Source organism: Phoenix dactylifera, chromosome 11 (assembly GCF_009389715.1).
Source record: "Phoenix dactylifera cultivar Barhee BC4 chromosome 11, palm_55x_up_171113_PBpolish2nd_filt_p, whole genome shotgun sequence".
Classification (NCBI taxonomy): domain Eukaryota; kingdom Viridiplantae; phylum Streptophyta; class Magnoliopsida; order Arecales; family Arecaceae; genus Phoenix; species Phoenix dactylifera.
Genome location: NC_052402.1, coordinates 19,196,270 through 19,221,798, shown reverse-complemented (window position 1 = coordinate 19,221,798; position 25,529 = coordinate 19,196,270). Strand labels below are relative to the sequence as shown.

At 36.6% G+C, this 25,529-nt stretch overlaps 1 protein-coding gene across 1 annotated transcript; it reads right to left on the bottom strand.

Moving 5' to 3' along the window:
* Window positions 1–14,504: 14,504 nt before the first annotated feature.
* On the bottom strand, window positions 14,505–19,323 carry LOC103721941 (protein FLX-like 1). Its single transcript, XM_008812332.4, has 5 exons — window positions 18,802–19,323; window positions 18,457–18,689; window positions 17,932–18,095; window positions 14,995–15,086; window positions 14,505–14,888 (listed from the first exon to the last, which is right to left on the bottom strand). Exons 1-5 carry the CDS (start codon window positions 19,162–19,164, stop codon window positions 14,790–14,792), a joined length of 951 nt encoding a protein of 316 aa, XP_008810554.2. The 5' UTR covers window positions 19,165–19,323; the 3' UTR covers window positions 14,505–14,789.
* Between the last annotated feature and the right edge of the window lie 6,206 nt (window positions 19,324–25,529).

Genomic DNA, 25,529 nt, shown 5'->3' with positions numbered 1-25,529 from the left:
ATGATGGTATTTTTACCCCTATTATCCAGAGAATATAAATACGAATATAAATAATAAATAGTTACTAAAATTCATATTTTTATTTATTGTAAAAAGTAGCAGGTATAAATTATTGAATATATTAATATTTGTCTTAAATAAATACAAATACAAATTGGATATTAATTTATAATTTTTTTATCTACATACAAATATAATAAATTAAATATTATTTAAATATTATTTAAATTTTGAATAAAACTTAATAATAAAAACTAATATAAATAATATAATTATAAAGGATCAAAATAAAATATACAATCAAGTTCATATATGATGCACAATAATCAAATAGTGATCTAAAATATAGTTATTAGACTTACGGGGATCAAATTGGTTGAGGATCTTAGATTTGTGCAGATTGAATACTAAAATATATTATAAATTATAAATTATTTAAATAAAACATATAATATCAAAGTATTAAAAAAAGTTATATATCAAGTATTAGTGTTCCGCTTTACTTGCAGCATAAATAAAAATAATTATAAATTATTTATATTTTAAGAAACTTGCTAGAAAATACATAAATATAGAAATATATTGGATGTGACACCAAAAAATAATAGTATTAGTTAATTGACGTCGACTAAACTAGTTATATCTAAATTTGTTTATGTCAGTTAAATTGTTACTGCTGCTATGTGTTTTGTGGTGCATGAGGTTTGACTGATTTTATTGAATGGGTTGCCCTTAGTTGACTTTTTAAGTTTGATACTTCATTTCAATACTCTGGTTGTATGGTTTACTCTTGCTAGTTTATGATTCAATAGTTGGTTTTATTGAATGGATTGCTATTAATTAAATGGATTATTATTAATTTCTGGATTGTTTGGATTATATCAATTTCACTAAACTGAGCTTTAGGATTACATTAGCTCATTTAAATGAATTCAACCACTGCACATTTTTGAATATATTAGTTCAATAACTAATAGCTCCAAATGTGCAACTTGAATTGTACCAAATTCAAGTTTAATAGTTGCACCAAATTAAGCTTAGATTTGTATAAAGTCTAGTTTAAATGAGTTTAATAGTTGTACAGATTTGAATGTATTAATTCAAAATCTAATAGTCTTAAATGTGCAACTTAGATAATTTGGATTGTATTTGTTGCACCAAATTGAGCTCAGAGTTGAATGAGCTCTGGTTTAGATGAGTTCAATGCCTGTAATAGTTTTAAATGTATTGATTACTATGAAATGCTTTATTTTTTAATAATTGTTATTTTTCTTAAATGATGCTTTGACATGAAAAAACTTATACTTGATCCGGTAAGGAAAATTAAGATATACTTACTAAGTTGTGTCGCTCAAATATTTTTATTTTTCTTTATACTTTTTTAAATGAAGGGTCAGTAGGGATGAAGGATGGTCCATGCTTAGAGTTCACTCCAATAAGTGCAATTTTGTAGCGGAACTTTAATTTTTCATTTGATTATGAATTTGTAGCCTACTATTTTTCTAAAGTTTGAGGATTATGGATTTTGTATTTATATTTGGATTTAGATGCTCTAAACCAACATTGGTTGCATTTAATGGATAATGAAATTAGATTTTTTTTTATTATATTTTATTTGAGATGAATTGGAAGCTAAATATAATTGTTGGTTTCACGTTATCATGGGTTGTACCCTCTAGTAGCATGGTTATGTTATATCTCGGATTTAGGGTGTGACATTTTATGGTATCAGAGTAATAAGTTTGATCATTGGTAGAAAATTAAGCTTAGTGTTATGATTAGTAGGGTTAGGCATGTGACGAATATAGAAGAGTTTGTTTTGATCAGAGTTGCAAAGCAGAAGTACATTTGAGTAGAAAAGGACTTAGTATCCTTAAAGATTTTATAGTATCAAAGCAATAGATTTGATCGTGGGTAGAAAATTAAGCTAGTGTTATGATTAGTAAGGTTAGGCATGTGACAAGTATAGAAGAGTTGGTTTTAACCAGAGTTGCACAACGAAAGTACGGTGGAGTAGAAGAAGACTTAGTATCCTTAAAGCATGAAGGTGTATTAAGTTTCGAGGATGAAACTCATTTAACGGGGGGAGAATGATGGCATGATCACGGCCAAGTCCGCTTGACCGGCCTAACCCGAGCTTGGCCCAGCCCAAGCTTCCTTTGTCACGTCCCAAATTTGGGGCATAATAGGCCATGCTATTGAGGAGTACAACCCATGATAACACGAAATCAACCATTACATCTTAGCTTCCAAATCCATCACAAACAAAATATAATATTTAAAAGTCTAATTTTATCATTCATTAAATAAAACCAATATTGGTTCAGAGCGTCTAAATCCAAAACCAAACCTATAATCCTCAATATTCAGAAAATCATTAACTACAAATTCATAGTCAATTAGAATACTAAAATTCTTATACAAAATCACCAAACTTGCTAGCGTGAACTCCAAGCCTGGACCATCCTTCTTTCCTATCAATCTTATTTGTCTAAAGAAAAAATAAAAATAAAAATATGTGAGCATAGCTCAGTAAGTAAATATTTCACTACCTTACTAGATCAAACATAAGTTTTTGCATGAATCAAAGCATCATAAAGTAAAAATAATAATTATTACTAGATAGAATATTTCATAGTATTATATATGATAAAGTAAGTCATAAAGTCAATCATGCATGCAATATCATCAATATGTCATAAACATGATCTTAGGTGTATTGCATAAATAAAATCATAAATTATTTACTATTTAACTATATCATTGATTAAATTATTACTCTCAAACTAAATACTAAGGTCACTATTATACCTGCGACAAGGTCTTAATTGATAAAATACCAACTACTATTCCCCATTGGTAGCGTCATATGCCAACTATTATTACCCATTGGCAGGGTCATCTGCCAGCTACTATTATTCGCTGGCAGGATCATATTCCAACTACTATTATTCGCTAGCAGAATCGTATGTCAACTACTATTATCCTCTAGCAAGGTCGTATGTTAACTACTATTATCCACTGACAAGGTCATATGGAATTGGATGTCAATCTACCCAACTTTCAGGAGCCATACATAGCTATCGGCAGGTTGGTTTGTTTGCAGTTCTTGATACCTATGCATATTCTAAGTCTTTTTTTTAATTTAAACTTTTCTTCCAACAGACTTCTTGTCGAAATGTCATGCAAACATTTCTTAAATCATGACTCATTTGTCATGGTAATATCTTGAATGCCAACTATCTTGAATCAATCAGCGAAGATACACATCAATCGATTAGTGTCAATTTGCTTGCTGAAACTCACTGAATTGCTTAATAAATTATGAAGTTGCCTTTAAGTATGGCCACAGTCCAAGTATCTGAACAAGCACTAGGCAGTCTTGAGCACCCAAGTTCATGCCTATATACCAACGAAGGTGTTCAGTCACTAAGCCTAGGACCCTTGGAAGTGGTGGCACCTTGATCGTTAAGCTTCCCAAGCACTCATGGGGAACTGCTGAGAACTAGGTTGTCGCCTTAGATGACCCTGATACATGTAGACTAGCCCTGAGCATTGGCCAGGCCAGACCTAAGCATAATAACAAGAGCTTTTACTTGCTGGCTCGAGTGCTCAGCCTGGCCTGGCTCTTGGCCTACAATCTTCAGCCTAAGCCCAGCTAGCTTGTTAAAACCCAGGCCTAGGACTGACCCGGTCGTGCCTGATAAACCTAGGGCATGGGTCGGTCCCCTTTCTGATGTCTAAAGATGAAAAGAGGGAATAGGCGAGGATGAGGATGATGAGTGTTGGTGGCAGTGACAAATAGCAAGGTTGATAAGGTGTTAGGAGTATCCAAGGAGGAGAGGAAGGAGGGAGAGAAGAATGGTGACAATGATGAAGAACCGGCGGCATAAGGAAGGGGAGAAAGAGGAGGGGATGGTGGTGGAAGCATGGATCTGAATCATCACATGTGAGTTGGAATTTGGTGGAATGGGGAAGTAGGAAATTGTAAAACTTTTTACCTTTTTCTCCAGATCTATGCTTCTAATGATTGTTTCATTTATTTCTAAGCAGAAGTACTGACAACAAAATAAATTTGTTCCTACCAAAAGAACTACTGGAATTGTTTAGGGTGCTAAACATATTTTGTAGAAATTCCAGCCTCATCCAAGTTCAAAAACTCTAATAGTTAAACTTTTAACTTAGAATATCCATAATTTTTTGGGCTTACAAGATCTTCATTCTACAGGGTATTTTCCATCTTTTTCTTCCTCCATATCCTCTAGTCAGCTAAATAATCCCATACCACCTCTTGTGGGAATACTGAAAAAATAAGTAAATAACTGATATCATGCTATTCTTGTTTATATGCTGGGACATGCAAAATATCTCATAATGTTCTTGAGGTGCTTTTTCATGACTTCTAGAAACAATACTCACATTCACTGAAAAGGAAAAAAAAAACTTTATTATACTACGATGCCTACTTAGTTCAAACGATTTATATATTACCTTTTAAGATTTTGCATTGTCAACTCAGGTCACTGAATCTGGCTGGTCTGAAGGAGAATGCAGAGGCAAAGCTGGGTGGTCTCCATCGGCATGTGGCAAAACGTCAAAACATCCCCCCAACAAAGTCTTTACCCAAACATTCTAGATTTCTGTAGTTCCGTATCTACCTTCAGTTGGTTGCTAAGTTCCAGTACGAAGTGTTGGAGGAAAAAATGGATCACTCCACGAGTACAATTAAAGCATCCAAATCTGACAGCAAGCCTGATCTCATGCAGGCCGAGTTAATGCTAGCCGAGCTCAGAAGACCGAGCTCATGCAGGCCGAGCCTAGAATATCGAGCTCATGCAGACCGAGCTCAAAATACCGAGCTCATGCAGACCGAGTTCATGCAGACCGAGCTCATGCAGGCCAAGTTCATGCAGACCGAGCTCATGCAGACCGAGCTCAGAAGGCCGAGCCCAGAAGGCCGAGCTCCAAAGACTGAGTTCGTCGTCCACATGTTGCGGCCACGGCCTGTAGCAGTCTCACCTACCATGCTTTGCTTGCCGGCCACGCCACGACACATCAACCAAGGACCATACCCTGCTACGACTGTCAACAATTAAATGCGCGCAATCTCCGCGAACCTCCAGCCTACTCAAAATCTCAGGCCCTCCACGGCAACCAGTTGACTCACTCAACTACGTCCGGTCATCCACAACAACTCATTGGCTCCAGTCTAACCCTCCACGGCAATGCATTAATTCATACGATCGTGCTCAATCATGATGGTAACTCATTTAATTCACCTGGTCACATCACAGGTAACCCTGTACCCCTCCTATAAAAAAAGAACCTCTTCCTCTTGAAGGAGGATTCTGATTCTTAGACTCCTGCATACAGTCCACCTCCTTTTCCAAATTAATCCCCCTCTGACTTAAACATCGGAGGGCCGGCACCGGAAGCCCCGGCCACCGGCGTTTTGCAGGTCCTCCGGAGGACGCAGCCCGCCGATGTACCATTCGCACCAGAGCTCCTCCTTCTCAGCCAAGTGGTCACCCTCGGGTTCAATTTCCAGCAATATGAAGCATTGCATATTTATTGGCAGGGAAGGTGAGATGAGAAAATCACCATTTTCTGCAACATATAACATCCCAAGCACTGGAGTTGTTTCATTCTTTGCTGGGAAATATTGCAGCCATGGCAAATTGTTGTATTCTATGTCTTGAGGGATACAGAAAGAAACTAAAGGGAAATTTATTTTGGATCTTTTTCTTACAAAAATAACTAAGATTTCCCTCTGGGCATTTTCCTTTCATATGAATTAATAATGGGATAAGTTCAATTCCTGGGGAATTACATACACTTGATGAGACTAATATGTGCCTTGCTCTTATTCTCCTCAGACATTCTAAGATTATGGTTTAACAGTGATATATGATTCATTAGAAAATGCTGATAATGTTGAGCATCAGCTTCCCTTGCAAGTTGAAGACGGTGAAACGTTGATCGAGCGTTATGATGATCGGTGCTCTCAAAACATCACTAGCCATTCATCTGATGTATCCCAGGATCATTTTGGTCTAAAAAATAAAAAGTAAATTACAAAAAGCTTCCTAAGATTAAGGGTAAATGATATTTACACCCAATAGTACAAAAAAACTTTGCCCTTCTTTAGGTTTATTTTTATCTATTATTTTAATCCATAATTTAATAGAATTTTTAATGGGACTCAAACATCATGTCGGAAAAAATAAAGATAACCAAAATAACTTTACAAAAACTCTCTTGAGATTTATGTTTATTACACTTACACCTAATATTTTGTAAAACCTATATTACACCCAATTAAATTGACAGCATTAATAAAATCATTTATCTATTATAAAAGCCAAAATTACCTCTATAAGAATAAGGCATCACTTTCACTTTTTCGACTTTTGGATCTCTTTGAAGTCTTCCATCTTCGAGAGTTTCCTTCTCTTTGAGATTGACCAGCTAAAGTTTCCTTCTTACTTCACCACCCTACCATGAGTGTTCCTTCTAGACGAGCGACCGATGATAAGCTTTCTTCTCAACGGGCATCCAGCGATGAGCACCCTTCTTGGTCGACATCTGACAACGAGCGTCCTTCTACTCAGGTTTTGTTCTAGCTTCTCTGCCCACGACATCATAGAGATTGGAGATGCAAGTATAATATTTATTAATTCTGAGTCCAATACCATAGACATTATTCCTTAACATGGTCATTGTAGATGAGGATTCTTATATCTACACATGAAACTATGATAACTCTAGCAGCCTATCATCAAAAGGATCCAAATCAATACATATATGAGCTCTTCTTTTTAGATGGTGCATCAGTTGCATTTCCATGGCCTAGTTAGGACCATAAAGAGGTTGGCTCAAGTGACAAAATTCTTGATGCTCTGCATCAGAAATTTTAGAAGCAATTACTTGCCTGAAAATATAAATTGCTTTTCTCTTGGCACATGACTCTTTTCTGATTCTTTTTTAATAATCAAGATCAAGCTCCAAACCTATTGCACCTCACGACTATTCTCCTCCTTAGATAGATGTTACATCACTTAAGGTTAATTTAGTTATTTTTTAAAATTTTTCTAACATGATATTTAGGTTTCATTTAAGTTAATAGTTTGACTAACATTCTGTTATGCGTTAAAATATTGAATAAAAATAAACTTCTGAAGAATAAGTATAGATTTTTCAAACTAGTAGATATAAGTATAATTTACCTTTAATTTCAAAAGATTTTTGTAATTTATTCATCACTTAAAGATATAAATGACTTTTTATATAAGATAAAAGGGTTCACTAACATCGCTAATTTAACTAAGTGTAAGTATAGATTTTACCAACTATTAGATGTAAGTGTAATAAATATAAACTTCAAAAAATATTTATAATTTATTCATAATAAATAAAATTAATAAAAAGAGATGCAATTCATAGATTGTCTAATCCTATTTGGATGCTATACAGTTAAATCGGGTAAATGTTAACACTTTTTTCTCTGTCATTGAGAAATAAGATCTTGCAAATGGAGGTAATATCATTCCCTCCCACCCCACTCCTCAAACACACACTCAGAGGATGAGCTAATATCATCTGAACAAGTGTGATAATATTTTGTCAACAGACTCATCGTCTGAAACAGTTCACAAAATATATCTACAGCCTTTTAGACTATATGGGAACGACCAAGATACGCCGTCTCGACATTAAATTCTGTATCAGTGCCACGTTATTACTATATCAATACGTATGAAGTCGATTTGGTTCCATACGGTATTGTATACCACTCAGTTTGGTCGTACGATATGACATCTGTACCACTCATTGATGAACTATACGGACAATGGAATTTGCTAACAGGCTGTTGACACACTGCTGTCACCCTCCAGTTAGTGCATGCACCGGCAAGGTTCTGAGTTCGAAAACTCATGGATTCACGTAGGTGACATTCCCGCCATTATTCTCACCCAAAAATAACTGACACCAGAAGTCCATCTCACTCGGCCATCAGCACAGCTCACATATAATATCGTTAGCATCAATAATATTTCTAAAGAATCCAGTTGACAGGACTCTGTTTCAGTAATTTCTGTACTCAAGGCATGATCGTGATCCCAGTAGACTTGGAGGTGAAAACCTGGTATAATCAAACATTTGATCCAGCAGCTCAGATTTTGCGGCAAGAAGACAATGTATGTCACGCTTCTTCATGAAAGTGACTTGCCAATTCAATGATGCGCTCTCAAGGTTGGGCGTTCTAGCGGCATTCAGCCACTTTGAACTGTACTTTGAAACTGTCTGCATGCAAGGTACATAATGAAAAATATCACTACTCCCTGGAAGGTGATGTTAATATAAATCACAGCTATAATAAGAGAATGAAATGAGAAGGCGAATTATTAAAACTAGCTGCATGCAATAGACAATTTCAAGAGAATAAAATGCGTTCAATGGACAGAGTCACAAAATAGCATCCTTCTAAAAACAAAGCTTCAACATGCAGAAATTTGACACAGCCTTTGTACTTAAATAAGAAAAAGAAATGTAAATAATAAATAATAAATAAAGCTGGATTTAGCCATAGTTGTTTACATTATATTGTGCTTTGCCATACTGTATTATATTGAAGGAACTCATGGATGGAAACCAACTAATGAAAATGGAGAGCCAACTAATACGAGAACAACCATACATATCCCACTAGTCAAAATTATATGCATCTGGCTAGAGTGCGGGCATTGTTTATTCAGTTTTAGGTAAGCATCGAATTTGTCCAGTTTCTTCTCCACTATAATTCTTGAAGTGCAAGGAAATCACCATCATACTCCTCTTAAGTCTTAAATAAAAAGCATTGCATATGATGCCACTGTCAATTGAAAGCTGGGGGAATCACTTTGGTATATATAAATCATGCGCACTATCTCTTCATGCACTCAATTACTAGAGGATCAGTATTTTGATCAAGATGGGTATTCAGGTGAAGCTTCCAACCGACGAGCTTCCTACAAAATATATCATAATGGAAAGATTGCCACTTAGTAGCAGAAATCTTCCATTTAGGATGGCACACCAGCTTCCGAATCTCATTAGAAACTCATCCATGCATGTCCTTTCTAAAAGTTTTTTTGTTCATTTTTTTTAATAGACCCGCTACGTACCTGCACCTAATCTCATTGGAAACTCATCCCTGCACCTGCTTCCTAAATGTTTTCTTATTTATTTTTTTAAGAGACCTGATTCCACATACCTGCACCTTACAAGCTTCCAAATTGGTATGCTCTTGAAACTTCAATGGAGGATTGCCGAAGTTGAGAGATTTTTGCATAAGTATTGTCAATTAGGATCTCAATGTGTCATATATCAGCACTTCATCTAGCTTTAATGACAAGGGTCAACTCATTATGTCCAAAAGCAAAGAGGTTCTCACTTTTGAGTAATCAAGGTTCTAAAAGTAGCCACACTAGGTGGGTGACCAGGATATTGCATAGAGTACATGACACATGCAGGGGCCATGTGGTTGGTATTCTAAAAATATTAAAAAACAAACAACATTCATAAATAAGATTTTTAACAAAGTGAAGAATTAGAGATAAACAAGTACAAATTCATGAAAGAAAGTATAAACTTTTACATTTATTTGAGAGCCTATCTTAAAAACTCTCATACATTGTATTCAATTTTCAAGTGCATCAATGCAACAAACAGTTCAACAAATTACCAAATGATGGACAATCAAAATGCAAGAAAATAAGATGAATGACTTATACTTGAATGGGCAGCATATAAGGAAGTTGGTTGATGGACTGTCCACCACTTAATAGGAAGAATGGGATCCAGAGATTATTTAGATAAGTCAAAATTTCTCATATCAGTAGCTGACTTTGTACTATTTGAACTAAACTCCAATTGCGTAAAGTACTCTGTAAGTGAAGCAGCAAGGTTAGCTTTTACTGATAAGTACCAAAGAAACACATGTAATCTATCTCTGAACTCATACACCATAAAAAAGTAATGACAACTTTTAGCATACATGTTGAAGGGATCTCAAGGAGGACAAAATGGAACACGTAGCAACAATCCTCCGTTTGCTTCCTATAATTTTCAAACATGTGAATATAGTGATATGAACTAACAATAAAGCAGTAAGCAGATTACATTTTGTGGTATATTTCATGGTCTAGTTTGGTCTTTTTGTGGTATATTTCAAGGTCTGCTTTGATCCTTTTGTTAAATTTATTATTATTTTTATAGGAAGAAATCAAGCGAGTTCAGCAGACTGACTGTAAATAATGCCCTAGTTTGCCGTCAAAGAGTTTCTTGAATATGTGAATATATTTTACGCATCATATCAAGTGAACTTGTTCAGATTACCATTTCTAATAAGATTCTCAAATGCAATTACACAAGAAATACAAAGTAAGATCCAAATACCATCCATCGCACTCTTCAAATGCAAAATTGGAGTCAGCCGCTAAGAATGATTTGGCCTTTTTTAAAAGAAAAAAATGAAGTGATGATCAATTATCAATTTCAAACAGATGAATCTGGTTGCCTCTACACCATCTTGGAACTTGAGGTCTCAAAGAATAACAGCTTTAGCCCTGTGGATTCTTCAGGATAGACTGATCAAACATGAGTTTGCTATCATAAGGAAAACACATGTTAGGAAAACAGTCTTAAAGGAGTGTTCCATAGGTCAAAGAACATAGAAGCAGGGTTTTAAATCCTATGGGACGGGATTATCCCTATTTTCCCATGGAATAGAATGCGCCACCGTCCTACCCCATCCCAATATTGGGGATACATGATGGTCCCAATATTGGGGGTACATGATGTCCCAAGGCATACTGATCGGGACACTGGGACAATGATGAGTAGGTCCTATCCCGACACTTGGGTTGATACCCAATCCCAGTGTGCCGTAGGACGTCCCGCCAGGACTTGAGTCGCTGCATAAAAGAATAAACACAAAGAGAATAAGAGATAAAGAAATGGTGTGAAACTTATGAGTACACAGTCAGCTCGACGAGGTCTGTCATATGTCTCTTTTATTTGATACTAGGATGACCCATGAGCCCAGTTTGTAGCTTTAATCTATTGCTCAGAGGGTGCACCATTCATGTCACCCAAGGTAATTAAGCCCGAATTACATGAAACAAGACACAAGCAAGAATAAGAATGGATAATGTAAGACTAGAGCCATAGGCAGTTTACTCATTATCTTTGCTACGTCAATTCATAGGTTAAGATCCCTGGATCAGGAAAGGTGAGAGCCCACCACTTGTATATTTTTCAAAGTGGCAGTCACATCACAGAGCCATTTCAAAGAAATCATACCACTAAAACTTTGTCTTCAGAACTTTAATAAGAAGATCAGAATGCTCATTGAAGAGTTCTCTATTGAGGATAACAACTGTGAAAAAAACACAAAACTGTCTTGTCATTTGTTATTTAAATGACAAGTTTTGTGTTATTTTCAAAATTAGGCACACTCTGAAGTTTTCAACATAAAAAAAAAAACAAAAAAGTTGAAGGCAAATGCCAAACTACTTATATCTTTGCAATTCTGATCCCTCCTTTTAATATCTCAAATGAGTCTTTTAATAAATGAACATCAAGATCACAGGATATCTTGGTTACTGTATACTGGCCAAGATTTCAGATTATCTTGGTTCTTTCCAAAATTTCCCCACCTTCCATATCGACCAAGATAAACCACGACCTCTGTTCAGCTTGGTTTCAATCACTGACCAAGATGACCAATATCTGAGTGTTCAAAAACCACCGTTGGTTTTCATGACCACAATAGTAAGCTTGAAAATAAGAGGGAGCAACCTAAGAAACCATTAATTTGCCTTATAAAGAAGATAGCAAGAAATATGATTAGCATATAAACAGACCTGGCTCAAACAGACAGCAGGGCAACTTCAGTAAAGCAGACAACAACAAGATGAATAAACCTTGTAGAAAATGATCATCGTAGTTAGTTAGATTTAAGACTTCTGAGGGAGATATAGAGGCATGCACAAAATGAGTAAAGATATACATGAGGATATTGATGTGGATATATGGATGGGAAAACCAGGGAGACTAAGACTAGTAGCAACAAACATAGTTAAATCATGCACAGAAAAGAGCCAGAGTTAACATTGAAAGAGAGGTTGATTTTGTTGGGAAGTTTAGAGAAGGAAAGATTCGTACTTTGATAAAAGAGGATATCAGGAGGCTACCTAATGTAGCCTCCATGCAAATATATGACAAAAAAGTATTCACCATGGATAAACCAAGAAACAGCTTGCCAGTTATTATTACAATGGTCTACAATAAATGAACTATGCATCTATCATAATAAAAACAGTTTCCAGTTTTACAAGGGGAAAGGGACTGTCATGAGGCACTCTTATACCAATCCAAGAAATAGTACTGTTCTATTTACAAAATAACTTACAGCAAACACCTGCAATTTCATAAAACTGTAAACTCTCAATATAATAAATATATTTATTGCCCGCAATTCATGCAAATTATGCAACAAATTTTTGCTTTGTTCAGGCATCCAATATCGGTAAGCAAAAAGTACGGTGAAGTATACAACAGCAACACTGTGTTTTACACCAATGCAGCAATTCCAGCTTCTAAGCATAGAGTTCTAAAATGTACAATAAATCCTATTGAGAAGTATGGTTTAATTTCATATGCCACACATAACCACAAAAGAGGAACCCCCAGCACAGAATCTGAGTATCATTAGGTAAATTAAGAATGCCCCTTCTTGCAACCAATATTGATCAGGAAACGTAACCACTAGCTTATTCAAGAAAAAGAACCACAAAGAAAACTTAGAAATGACGATTCCCAAAAATTTATAAGCAATAATCAATAATTAATTAGAAAAAAAAGGATCACTTACTTGAAGAAATTCATTCATTGTGATTCAACTGCAACTCTGCCTTGCCAGAGCACAAGTTTTCCTCCCAAGTCACTTTTTATAGTGCACCCACTGTGTTGTGGTGCATCATTCTCCAGGGACCTAGAATTTGACTGCATTTTAGTAATGAAATGAATCAAACTGTTGCCCAAATCCCTCAATTTTCTTATCCTATACAACTTAATCCATTCTGACACCATCTACTTATTCATGTGTCAGTATATTGCTTGGTACTCGAACAATCTTTAAGCACCTGCATGCAAAGTTTGAGTATGCTTCCTGTTGGTGTTTTACATATTGAAAAAAGAGGTCTGGTATTTGTGATGCTAGTTCATGGTAAGTTCATTGCTACACTCGTTTAGACTCTTTTCTAGTTGGATTTAGTAAGCATTACGGTGAGAACAACTACGGAGATTACAATCTAAAATTTCCAAAGTTGTGTGACCATTAAAAAAGTCAATCAGCCTTCTAAAGTGTCATACAAAGAAAATTGGAACATTAATACACCATAAAACCCACACTATTAGAACCTGTTAAACAAACTACTTAACCAACTCATCTAATCAAACCACTGAATCGGCCACTAGATGTATTAGACTTGGCCAGTATTTGCTTTGTACAGTGTCCCACAAAGTTACCATGCAGATACATTGTAGTAACTTTCAGCAAATGTTGACCTTCTTTTGTGAGCATTAAAACCAAGTCAACATCACTAGTTCTTATCCATCCGTAACTCGTTGGACACAACCTTTAAATGAGAACATCCAATTGAATGGTGTCATGAGATCATCACCTAAGAACATCCATATACAGATCATATGCAGATTGGAACAAATAAACAACTGTAAACCTAAATGATCTAAGAAACATTCTACAGGGGCATGAAAATTAGGAATCAAACAGTGTAAAATCATAAAACACTGCCCCAACAACCAGATATCATTTCTTCTGTTAACTAACAAATGTAAGGATGTTAGAGCTAGCAACATATCAAATTTGATGTTAAATGGAATGAAGAGAAATTTGATGTTAAATGGAAGGCACAACACTAGCAGTACTTTATTAAATATGGTGACTTCTCTGACCAAGCACAACTAACTTAGCACCATAAATATTGTCATATCAACAACTCAAAATTAAGCAAGAACAGCTAACCAGCTTCATTTTCCAAAAGAGCAACTAATCCATGCAATCAATTCACCAAAAGTTCTTACATAAACATTAAGAAAAGTTGACAAACTTCTCTACCAAAGATCAAATGTCAGGCACAAGAGATTTATAGGACCAGTTGGCCAGAATCTACCTCTACATTCCTGAAAATTTGAAAGATTGCAGTACGAATTTTCAATATACCCTGATGCCAACACCAGCCTTATAATCCACGACAACAAAATTAACAGAGCCTTCTCAACTGTTCCTTAAGAGGGAGATAAACATGTCTAATCGTTTCCAGAAATCTAATATAAATAAATATCTTGCTGACTACTCCAGTTGATATAAAGATCTCATTGAGAAATAGCTATAAGAGGCATGTCATGGTGATGGATGATCACAATCACACGTCCAAAAATAACAAATAAAACATGATAAATAAATGAGTTCATAAACATAAGTCTTCATGTAAAAATGCCGTTATACACTAGCCAAGTTTTAGCAGAATAATAATCAGTCTCAAAATAAAATCCAGGATATTCAATACTCAAAAATATTCATATTGAGAATCTGCCCACCACAATGCATTCCTGATTAACAACACCTCAGATTGTAAACTAAGTGGCTACAAAGTTGCACTCGAAAAGACTATATCTATGCAAGTGAGAAGGGGATCAACATCTTGCATGACATGGCGATTCTTTTATCTACGTCCATGAGCCCGTTGCAAGTCATAGGCACCCCAAGAGCCATGCCCAGATCCAGTCCCATACTGAGGACCAACATCTACACCTCCAGGAACCTGAAATCCCGAGGGAGTTTCTAATCACAGGCAGTTCATTTATTGGGTTTCATAGGGTATATCCGGAAACATAGAAAGTCATTGCAAAGTGGAATAAAGGTCATACAGGATTCATGCCATAGCCAGCTGGATAGGGATTTCCACCATAACTGGGATCAGGATTGCCATAGTTCCCACCATAGCCCACAGCTGCAGACCCTACACAGAAAAAAAAAATCCAAACAACAATAAGCACATGCTTTTTTCCATGAAGAACTAGATTTAACATAACAAAATACAAGAAAATAGTAAGTTTTAACATAGAAAAATAATTCTAAACAGCTAACCATGAAGAATCTTTGTTTAATACTTTAATTTATAGTTGTTTGGAAATTGCTTATCATTTCACTTTCATAGAAGTAAATAAAGTGGTAGGTTATAATAAACTATAGGAAAATCATTATCATTTGTGAATCATGCATCCTACATCAAACGCCCATGAAAAAGCACAATGCAGCGGCCTGATCACCATAGTGTTATATACACAACGATTTGGATCCTTGACCATGAAAATGCCGCTCTCTTAATCCTAATCTAGAAGTTAGGACAACATAACTTGGTGTCTATCTTTAATCACAACAACATGGCTTAGATATCAAAGTATACTAGGATTCCGTGCTTCACTCAAGCCTCATTTATCTCTTGCTCTTAGGAAGCGTTAAGAAGAAGATTTTGACTGGCTCTACTCTCTGTGAGAAAAGGGGTGAGAAAGCAGAGTCCTATAACAACCAACAATATGTTTTTCATTGGAAAATCTTCTGAGTTCAAGCTGTCAGAATTACACTTTCAGTAATATGTTCCAGCATGAATTACTGTGAAACACCTTCAAATAAGGAAAAAAAACTAATAATCACTTCCAGCCACAAATTTCCTTATAATCACACCCTCCATCAGCCTGTAACTATAAGGTGAGCTTTAAGACAATTATAATAATACTCTCTAATCCATAAGCATTATGTATCATGGAAATTTTGATGTCAAACTAAATTAGACGCCTGATGGTGATGAATCTTCAAAGAAAATAAGATTTTCAAGCAAAACGCATCCCTAGAAAAGGCCAAACTTACCTCTGTACTCTAATTTGCATGTCTCCTAATTCATCCTTACGTACTATAAACTAAGTTCTCCCGATACAGTTGAAATTTCGATAGTTTTGCTCTCAGTCAAGGTATAGAATTAAGAATTGTCCTTTTGGCGGTGGTGTGTACCGGACGTTCGGTTTAAAGCATATGCAATTTGGGGCGATGAGAAAAGCAGGGTTGGAAACCCGTCACAAGCTTTCGCTTGGAAGAAGCTTGTACAGTTTAGGAAGAGGTTTTTATTGATAAAAAAGAAAAATCTACTTCAACCAATATGCCCTTAGGCACGGCCATACATTAGAAATCACACTAGGAAAGGATGGACAATTAACTAGAGCAGCAGGTGCTGTAGCGAAACTAATTGCAAAAGAGGGTCCCAATGTCCCTTTTGCAGTTGGTCTCGCTCTGTCACCTCGGCGTGTAGCTCTTATTCCTGTTATTGGGATTCCTGCAATTAAGGCAGCTAGGATCCATCATTCTCTTGATTCCAAACTTTTCCTTTAGTAGGAGTAGGGTATTGAATACCTCTAGTAGGTACACCAGGCTAGACAGACCAATGAGTTAGCATAAATGTGGGTACAAGGGGATCTTCAGGTATATTACCAACACACCATTCGTAACAAATCATTGACATTTTATCAAGCTAATCTACCCTTGATATTAAAATATGCCCAAGACTCCCCTTATTCCAATGAAAGATGCATTATTGTCTTTGCACCACCTCCTCATGCAAGAATAAAAAAGAAGTCTTCAGGGCTTTTCCAATGATCTTCTAATATCCAAAGTCATTTCTACAGTTTACTTAGGTCCATTAAAAAGTACAGTTTGGACACCAAATATGTGATAAAAATAAATCTTGAATTTCTATTACAGATTTCAAGGACTACATTCAGTCAATTCTAGTGCAGTGCAGCTAAATGATCATTTAGCAGAAATGTGGGTACAAGGGGATGTTCAGGTATATTACCAATACACCATTCGTAACAAATCATTGACATTTTATCAAGCTAATCTACCCTTGATATTAAAATATGCCCAAGACTCCCCTTATTCCAATGAAAGATGCATTATTGTCTTTGCACCACCTCCTCATGCAAGAATAAAAAAGAAGTCTTCAGGGCTTTTCCAATGATCTTCTAATATCCAAAGTCAATTCTACAGTTTACTTAGGTCCATTAAAAAGTACAGTTTGGACACCAAATATGTGATAAAAATAAATCCTGAATTTCTATTACAGATTTCAAGGACTACATTCAGTCAATTCTAGTGCAGTGCAGCTAAATGATCATTTAGCAGTTTTTGAAAAAGTTTATATTGGCAAGCTTACTAGACTGAATATCTTGTGAAGGGCATTGATCATTTGTCTGAACTGAATTGCTTATGTTCGATCATGTTAGATCATTCAAGCTGCCTTTTTATGGTTTTCCATCTATCATACAATGATCTAAGCAACAGCTTGCTTTAAAATTTCAATAAGATAAAGAGTTGGAGCTGGTGACAAAATCTTCTGCTAATTCATGATTGTTTTCTTGTTGTTGAGCAATTTCCACACTTTATTGTTCCTCCTTCTTTATGTCATATATCCATTTTTTATGTCTATTGTGGTTGTCTCTGCTTGGATTTCCAATCAAACATATTAGCTGATTCTTCAAATATTAATGAATTTCATGCAACAACTTAAGTGCATTAAAAGCTAATGCAAATTATTTTTGCATTATTAACTCAAATTAAAACAGCTGAACTTGAGAAGTGAGGAATCTGCTAACCAACTACTCGAGTAGCTGAGCATGATTCATGTTAAACATGAACTGACTGTATTGTGTTCACATAGATTGCAGGAAGCCAGACAACAAACAAAGCCCTTTCATGTTGTGTCTAAATACTGATGTAAAACATAGAATCAAAGCAAAGCTAAAGGTGATTGCCTTGAGTCCCAGCAGCAGCTGCAGCTCGTGCCCTCTTCTCAGCATTAGCAACCTCAGCCCGTAGCTTCTCCACCTCGCGAGCCATTGAAATTAAATTTTTCTCCATCACCTGTCCTTGCTCATAACTATCAGCATATCCTTTCTTCTCATACTCAATACCAGCCCTAGACATTCATGTTAGTCATAAGGTTAATATTGCAAATGTTGCAACGTTAGAGATTGGAAAATGTACCTTTCTATCCGTTCAAGCTACAGTTTAAATTTCTAACTCGTGATGCCTTCATCATTTTACAGTGACAGCTACCCAGATGAAAACCCTCCTTATTTATGTATCTGACATCCAGCATTACTTGTGGCCTCACAAAGATTACCTCCTATAACTAGTGTTCGCATTAAACCCGTTGGTACCAATACAAATTAGTTTTTTTTTCCCCCAATTTTCTTAAGATAAATGGTAAAAAGATCATGTTAAAAACAAGAAAAGAGCACTGAAAAAGAAAGTGGGCAGTATCAAGGCAATGATACCTCACTCGCTGCACTTCCCGCTTCAAGGTCTCAACCTCTGCCTTTACTGCAGGAGCCTGCAGCAAATCAGCCGAGGCCCGACTTAAATCCTGGGTGAAAGCCTGTACCTGCCCAGTAAGCTCCTGCCTCACGGCATTGAGCTTCTGTATGTCCTCGCGGATCTGTATGAGCTCCGCCCTCATCGCCTCCACTGCCTGGAGCTCCGATTCCAGCTTCATCGACTTATCATAAGCCTTCTCAAATAGTTTTAGCCAGAATTCAATAAGAAAGAAAAATATTTCATCAAGAAAAAAGAAAAAAAAAATTAAACAACGAAATTGATCAAAAAAGGGTAAGCAAGCGGACCTCGCGGAGCTGGAGATCCCTCTCGGCGTGAGCGGAGGCAGCGGCGTGATTGATTCGCTCGATCTCGTGGTGGACAGCGGCGAGCTCCTGCTTGAGGGCGACGTGGGTGGCGGCGAGGCGCTGGTTGTCGACAAGAAGGCCCTGGATCTCCTGGTGCTGGGCAGCGAGGCGTTCCTCGATGATGGCCGGGTGGGGAGGGAAGGGGCGAAGGGGGCCGCGGCCGAAGGGGGGGACCTCGCGCATCTCGTCGAGGAAGGCGGGGTGCATCGGGCCAAGGCCACGGCCGAAGGCGGGCGGCGGGGGCTCGTGCATCGGCGGCGGGCCCTTCATCGTGGGCGGCGGCATCCGGCTCCTTCCCGACATCGCCGGTGAGAAACCCTGTGGGGGGGTGGGGGGAGCACGAGATGCAAGGGTTTTGGTGGGAGCGGAGGAGAAGAGAGGAGGTCGAGAGGAGGAGGAGGAGGGAGCGCACCAGGTGTAGAACGGCCTGGAGGTCTGTCCCTATTTGGCTCTGTCCTCTTTTAACCCAAATGGGGCTGTTTCACCCTTTCACCGTTTCTCGGCTCGGTGGCGCTGGCTCTCAGGGCATCCGACAAGCGCGGATTTTTTTTTTTTTTTTTTTTTTTGGGAGTATATGATTCGGGAAGCTGGAAAATTCTCTTGACTTTTTCTCTCTCCTCAAATTAAACAATCATTTAAAGTATATCAAATGAATATTATTTTAAAAATAAAATAAATATTTAGAAAAATTTTATAAATACTTTTTTTTGGTAAAACAACAGCTCACACCTGACAGGTATGAATGCAGCCAACAGAGTCGGAGAGGAGAAAATCATACAATGTAGTACAGACTGACATGTAGTCCACCCAAAAGAAGCCCCCAGCATGATGGATCGCGTAGGAGGCTACCTATTCAGGAGCGTTATTTGTCTCCTTATAGATGTGTGTTGTCCTTAGGGTAGCACCGTCAGCTAAAAGCCTGCGGATATCGTGGAGAAACGGACTAGAGCCAGCTCTCCGTCCCTGGCTCCGGATCCAGTCGATGACCGTGGTCGAATCGCCCTCAAGAAGAATATGATATGCTCCCACCATGTGCCTCGCACAGATGAGCCCCTCCCATGCAGCTCGAAGCTCAACAACTACCACGGACGTGTCAAAAATCAGCTGACCCCCAGTCGCTACAAGTCTGGCCATATGGTCTCGGATGACGAATGCGGCGCCTCCAGTTCTCCCACCCTCACCAACGCTCCTATTAAAGTTCACCTTGAGAAGACCAGTGGAAGATACTCCCATGAGACCAGCACAGTTCTGGGCGCTGCACGAGCAAAAGGGGGGCCCCAAATTTCTCCGACTATCCCAAGGGACGATGACGTGGTAGAGCGGATGACCTCTGCCGCATGAAGAAGAGCTCCTCCGCCATCTAACTCGGGAGCGCTCTGTTGTCCTCGAAGACTCGGACATTCCTATCTAACCAACAATGATAGGCTAGATAGGCAGCCCTGATGCTTGATGCTCCCCGGTCAGGGCTTCACGAGGAGGTGGCCAAGAAATGTAGAAAGTCCTCAGTCGACGCCCATCTCTGCTAAGGACCATATCGGCTCGAGGTGCACCCCCAAATCCATGCGTCTCTCGGGCACCCGATGAGGACATGAAAAATAGACTCCTCTGTCCTCGGGCACTCCATGCAATCCGAAGAGATGCTTATCCCCACGCAGAGCTAGCACATCCCTAGTAAGTAAGCAACCTCACGCCACCTTTCAGATAAACAGGGCAAAACACGCGTAGATACTGATGACCCAAAGATTGAGTTAAAGATTGATTTTGATGATCACAAAACCTTGAAGTATAATTACTAATGTTTGTGTTGCAAGAAGAAAGATAATTTGTTTTGCAAGAAACATAGCAAGTTGGAAAAATACAAGAAGGCCTCAAAAGCTCTCAAGAAAAGTTGGAAGAAAGCTACACTTCATTGGCCCAAGTTTCAAATTCAAAGGATTCAAGTTGGAGGAGCAAATTCAAAGAAAGATTCAAAAGAATAGTCCTCGAGTCGACTCCTGGAAGTTCAGAGTCGACTCTGGCACTCTGGAGTTTTAAGGAACAGTGCTCGAGTCGACTCCGAGACTCTGTGAGTCGACTCCGACTGAGAACAGACAAAAACACAAAGAGTTGATTTTCAGCGCTACCGTGCTCGAGTCGACTCCCAGCTACAGTGCCGGCAGACTACTATTCACGAGTCGACTCCTGTTTCAGCCAAGTCGACTCGAACACGCTGGGAGGCATAACGGCTAGTTTTTTCTCAACTCCAACGGCTCTATTTTTCTCTCTAACGGCTAGATTTTTGTTCCCACTCCCTCTAAAGCTATAAAATCAAGGGGAGAGCAAGGGGAGAAGACAAGGAAGTGGGGGAAAACACATAGGGAATAGATTTCAAAGAGATTTCAAGAGAAACCTTCTAAAAGCACAAAAGGGCCATTCAAAGCAAAAGTGAGAGAAAAAGAGCATCCGAGTGAATCCCAAAGCTTCATCTCCAACTATGTGCTGCCTCAATGATCCTCTACCTCGTGCGAAATCAGAAGAGGGTCAAGTAAAGAAGAAGCCGAGTTCCTTCATCTACAAAACTTGTTTGAGGGCTTGTTCTCTTTACTCTATTTGTTTATATTGTTATATCTGCTTGTTTAAGAAGCTTGTATTTGCTTTAAACTCTTATTCTAATATCTTGTAACTTGATTCATTCAAGGGATTGAATCAAGAGGTTAAGGTTTGTTGGTGAGCCAAAGGAAAAACCAACGGTGTAAGGTTGTGGTTGGTGAACCGGGAAAAACCAACTGGGTTTGATTGTGAACCCGGAAAAACAATCGGTTGGTTCTAGTCGGTGAGCCTGTGAAAACCGACCGAGTTCGTTGTGATCTCGCGAAAACAACAAATTGGGTTGTGAACTTGTAAAATAACCGGCTGTAATCTGAGGGATTATAGTGAAATTCCCGAAGAGGTCTTGGGGAGTGGATGTAGGTGCTGGGGTGCACTGAACCACTATATGTTTGGTGTGTTTGTGATGCTTTCTTTCATTGTTTAATTTCCTCACTTACTTAGATAAATATCTAATTGAATTGCTTGCTTAACTCTTATCCGCGCATCCTTTAGTTGCAAGTATATTCAAATTGTTTACCCAAGTTTCTTTTAATAAAACTGCATTAAGATTCATTATATTAAAATGCTCGCTTAGGAAAATCTAGACTAATTGTTTATTGAGTCCGGCACTATTTGACCCAACTATTCGGTGTAGGATATATTAGGGACGGCACAAAAAGGAGGCTAGTGGTAGTACCTCGTGCCCCTTCCAACTCCACTGGATAGGGAGCAAATAGAGTATAGAGCATAAGAAAGTAAAAAACGAAAAATAAAATCAAAATATTCGTTAATTGGTTAAGGAGAGAAATTCAAAAAAAAGAAGAAATGAATGACAAAGTAAATGAAAGTATATAAGAAGAATCAAGTCAAGTTTTAATCACTTGGAAACACACCTTAAGGATGAAATCAGTGCAAGATTATATTTAAATAGGAAGAGTTTATTTGAAAAGAATTAATTTTGATCCTTGACATGCTTGTTCTTAATATTTTAATGCATAACTTAACACATAATATATTTTATATGTGGCATGATGTTTTGAATTATGGATTCTCAATATTTTGTAATGCTCCATGCTTGGATAATTTGATTGAATGTTTGAAATACTACATAAAATTTTTTTGGTTTTATTGAACAGAAATTTCAGATTTGTCACTCACAATCATCTTTGAAATCTGAAAGTTGAATAAATTTGTTAAAAGGAGAAGAGAAGGATATCTCTATTTAGGCAAAATGAATTGATTTTGTTTTATCTTTCAACTTGCCTAACTTTGGTACATAATATTCTAATTCGTACCAAAACTCAACATTAAATACAAATATTCTGAATATGCTCTAATATATTTGAAATATGTGTTTTCAATCGAATGATTTAAGATGAGCTACAATGTGGAAGATACATATCTCAAATTATAACTTTGAAAGCCTCCTTGAAAATCTTTATGAAGTTCATAATCCGATTTTGTATAAAAGTTTAAACTTAATTTAAAAATGCTTATATCGTTACATCTTTATAACCTTAGTTATATACTTCAATGATCGTAACATTCAGGAGAATAACTCAATATGATTCCTAAATAAAAATCTTAACTTAAGAAAAATAGAATTAATTTTGATGCCTTGGTTGATTGCTCCGATACGCATCTAAAACATATCATTTCTTATCTTTAAAGTGTACTAAAATTAGTTTAAATGATGTACTTTTCAATGATCTTGATTGCAAACAAATGTTTCTAAATATATAACTTTATTTTGATATTAAAAAGATTCATTGTATTTCATGTATGCATTGCTGTGAATCTATGAGTAAGAAATTAAATTGTATAAACATTCACTTGAATGATCTTCTATATCTCTTTCTGCATGATTGTTGCTTCCATCACTAAAAGAAAAAGCTATTTTTAAAAGAGTGAATGATCTTAAAGTTAGAAACATTTCAGCTCACTCAAATGACTCTTAAAAGGAAGAAAATGTAATTGCTTGTGAAAGAAATTGTGCTTCAAATGAATTATTTTCTGATTAATATTTCAGAACATTTTTTCAAAGATTAAGAGGAAACATAACTTGCTCTTGAAAGATTAAAAAGAGTGATTGCTACAAATTTTGAATAATTCTAGATCACTCTACATTCTTGATATCATAGAATTTCAGTTTTATTCACGCTTATCATCAAAATCTGAAATTCAACAAAAAGAAAAGAATGATTATAGAAGAATGCATCTTTTGAGGGGGAGCTTTAGATATTTAATCTAAATGCATTATGTACCTTTTGATGCATTCCTTGAATATTTTATGAATTGATTTTGATGAACCTCCTTATGTTGCCATTACTTGTCTTAATTATATATAGCCTATACCTTGAGTTTAATTCTATAGAGCATTTATTATTTCAAATGAATATGATGTGATACTTGCAAATATGCTCTCAATGGACTAAGTTGAAAATATGTTGAAATTTGTAGAAAATATATTTTCAAGATTAATAATTTGAATGTTTTATTGAAAATTATCTTTAAGTTTTAAACTCTTAAATGGAATGATCAATTAAGGAGGAGAAAGAAAATTTCAGAGGGATCATATGGAACTTAATTGCATAAATCCATAACTAAAGGCGAGAGAAAGAATACTAAATGAGAAGTGATCCTAATACTCTCTAATATCTGAAATTTAAATCTGAAAATCTCTGTTATACACCTTGAGGCTTGCTATTTGGTTAATATATCTTATGCATCAATCATGAACCAAATTGCAATCAAATAGTTGATTTTAAGAGTCTCTAGTTTAATGAAAAAAAGGAAGAATAATGTGTTGGATTTTCTTGAGTATCTCTTGTGAACATAAATTTAAAAGTAGCTGCTACATATGATAGATTTATAGATTTTAAAATCAGAAAATCAGCTGTCTTGAAAATTATTTGAAAACAAATTCCATCTGTCTCTATTAGAAAATCTATTAATTCACTAAAGAGTTCTTATTGGCTTGCTCTTTAGAGCTTCAATTTTGTGCCAATTCATTTTTATATGTATCAAAATGTGTTTCTCTTTAACGGAGTAAAAGAAAGTCTTTAAAAGGGGGTTAGATTTCCATTCGTGCCTTCTTTGAATATCAGTTTTGATACTCCTTGAATTAACTTGAAAAAGGTTCCACCTACACTTGATTTGAAAACTATCTTTGGAATCACATTCGATGTGCTCTCATTATAATTTGCTCTGAAATCATCTTAATTGGCTCTGATCTATGCTAATTAATCTTATTCTGACATTATTGTCTTGAGTTATATGATTCATATTCTTGCAATAATTTGACATGCATTAACTGAAAATCAGAGTACAATAAGGAAAAGAAATATTTGAGTATCATTATCTTTGCGCTTAATGTTTCATTATCTTACAACCTTTTTGATGTTGTCAAAAAGGGGGAGAAATATCTGAGTATATGCTCATAATGCTTTATGTGTTGATTATGTTAAGTTGATTAAATCTAAAGCATTATCGTAAAGTATATTTTAAAGATATATGTTTTCTACTTCATGCAACTTAGCTATGCATTAGTTCTAGAACATAATATATTTTATATTGCACATACTCCAAGTTTTGTCATCATCAAAAAAGGGGAGACTGATGACCCAAAGATTGAGTTAAAGATTGATTTTGATGATCACAAAATCTTGAAGTATAATTACTAATGTTTGTGTTGCAAGAAGAAAGATAATTTGTTTTCCAAGAAACATAGCAAGTTGGAAAAATACAAGAAGGCCTCAAAAGCTCTCAAAAAAAGTTGGAAGAAAGCTACACTTCATTGGCCCAAGTTTCAAGTTCAAAGGATTCAAGTTGGAGAAGCAAATTCAAAGAAAGATTCAAAAGAATAGTCCTCGAGTCGACTCCTGGAAGTTCAGAGTCGACTCTGGCACTCTGGAGTTTCAAGGAACAGTGCTCGAGTCGACTCCGAGACTCTGTGAGTCGACTCCGACTGAGAACAGACAAAAAGATAGAGAGTTGATTTTCAGCGCTACAGTGCTCGAGTCGACTCCCAGCTACAATGCCGGCAGACTACTATTCACGAGTCGACTCCTGTTTCAGTCGAGTCGACTCAAACACGCTGG

Coding starts and splice junctions, on each gene's coding strand:
- LOC103721941 (XM_008812332.4), bottom strand. CDS start 19,164: ATGTCGGGAAGGAGCCGGATGCCGCCGCCCACGATGAAGGGCCCGCCG. Junction 18,096..18,456: donor CGGGAAGTGCAGCGAGTGAG/GTATCATTGCCT, acceptor ATGAATGTCTAG/GGCTGGTATTGAGTATGAGA. Junction 15,087..17,931: donor AGCTGCTGCTGGGACTCAAG/GCAATCACCTTT, acceptor TTTTCTGTGTAG/GGTCTGCAGCTGTGGGCTAT.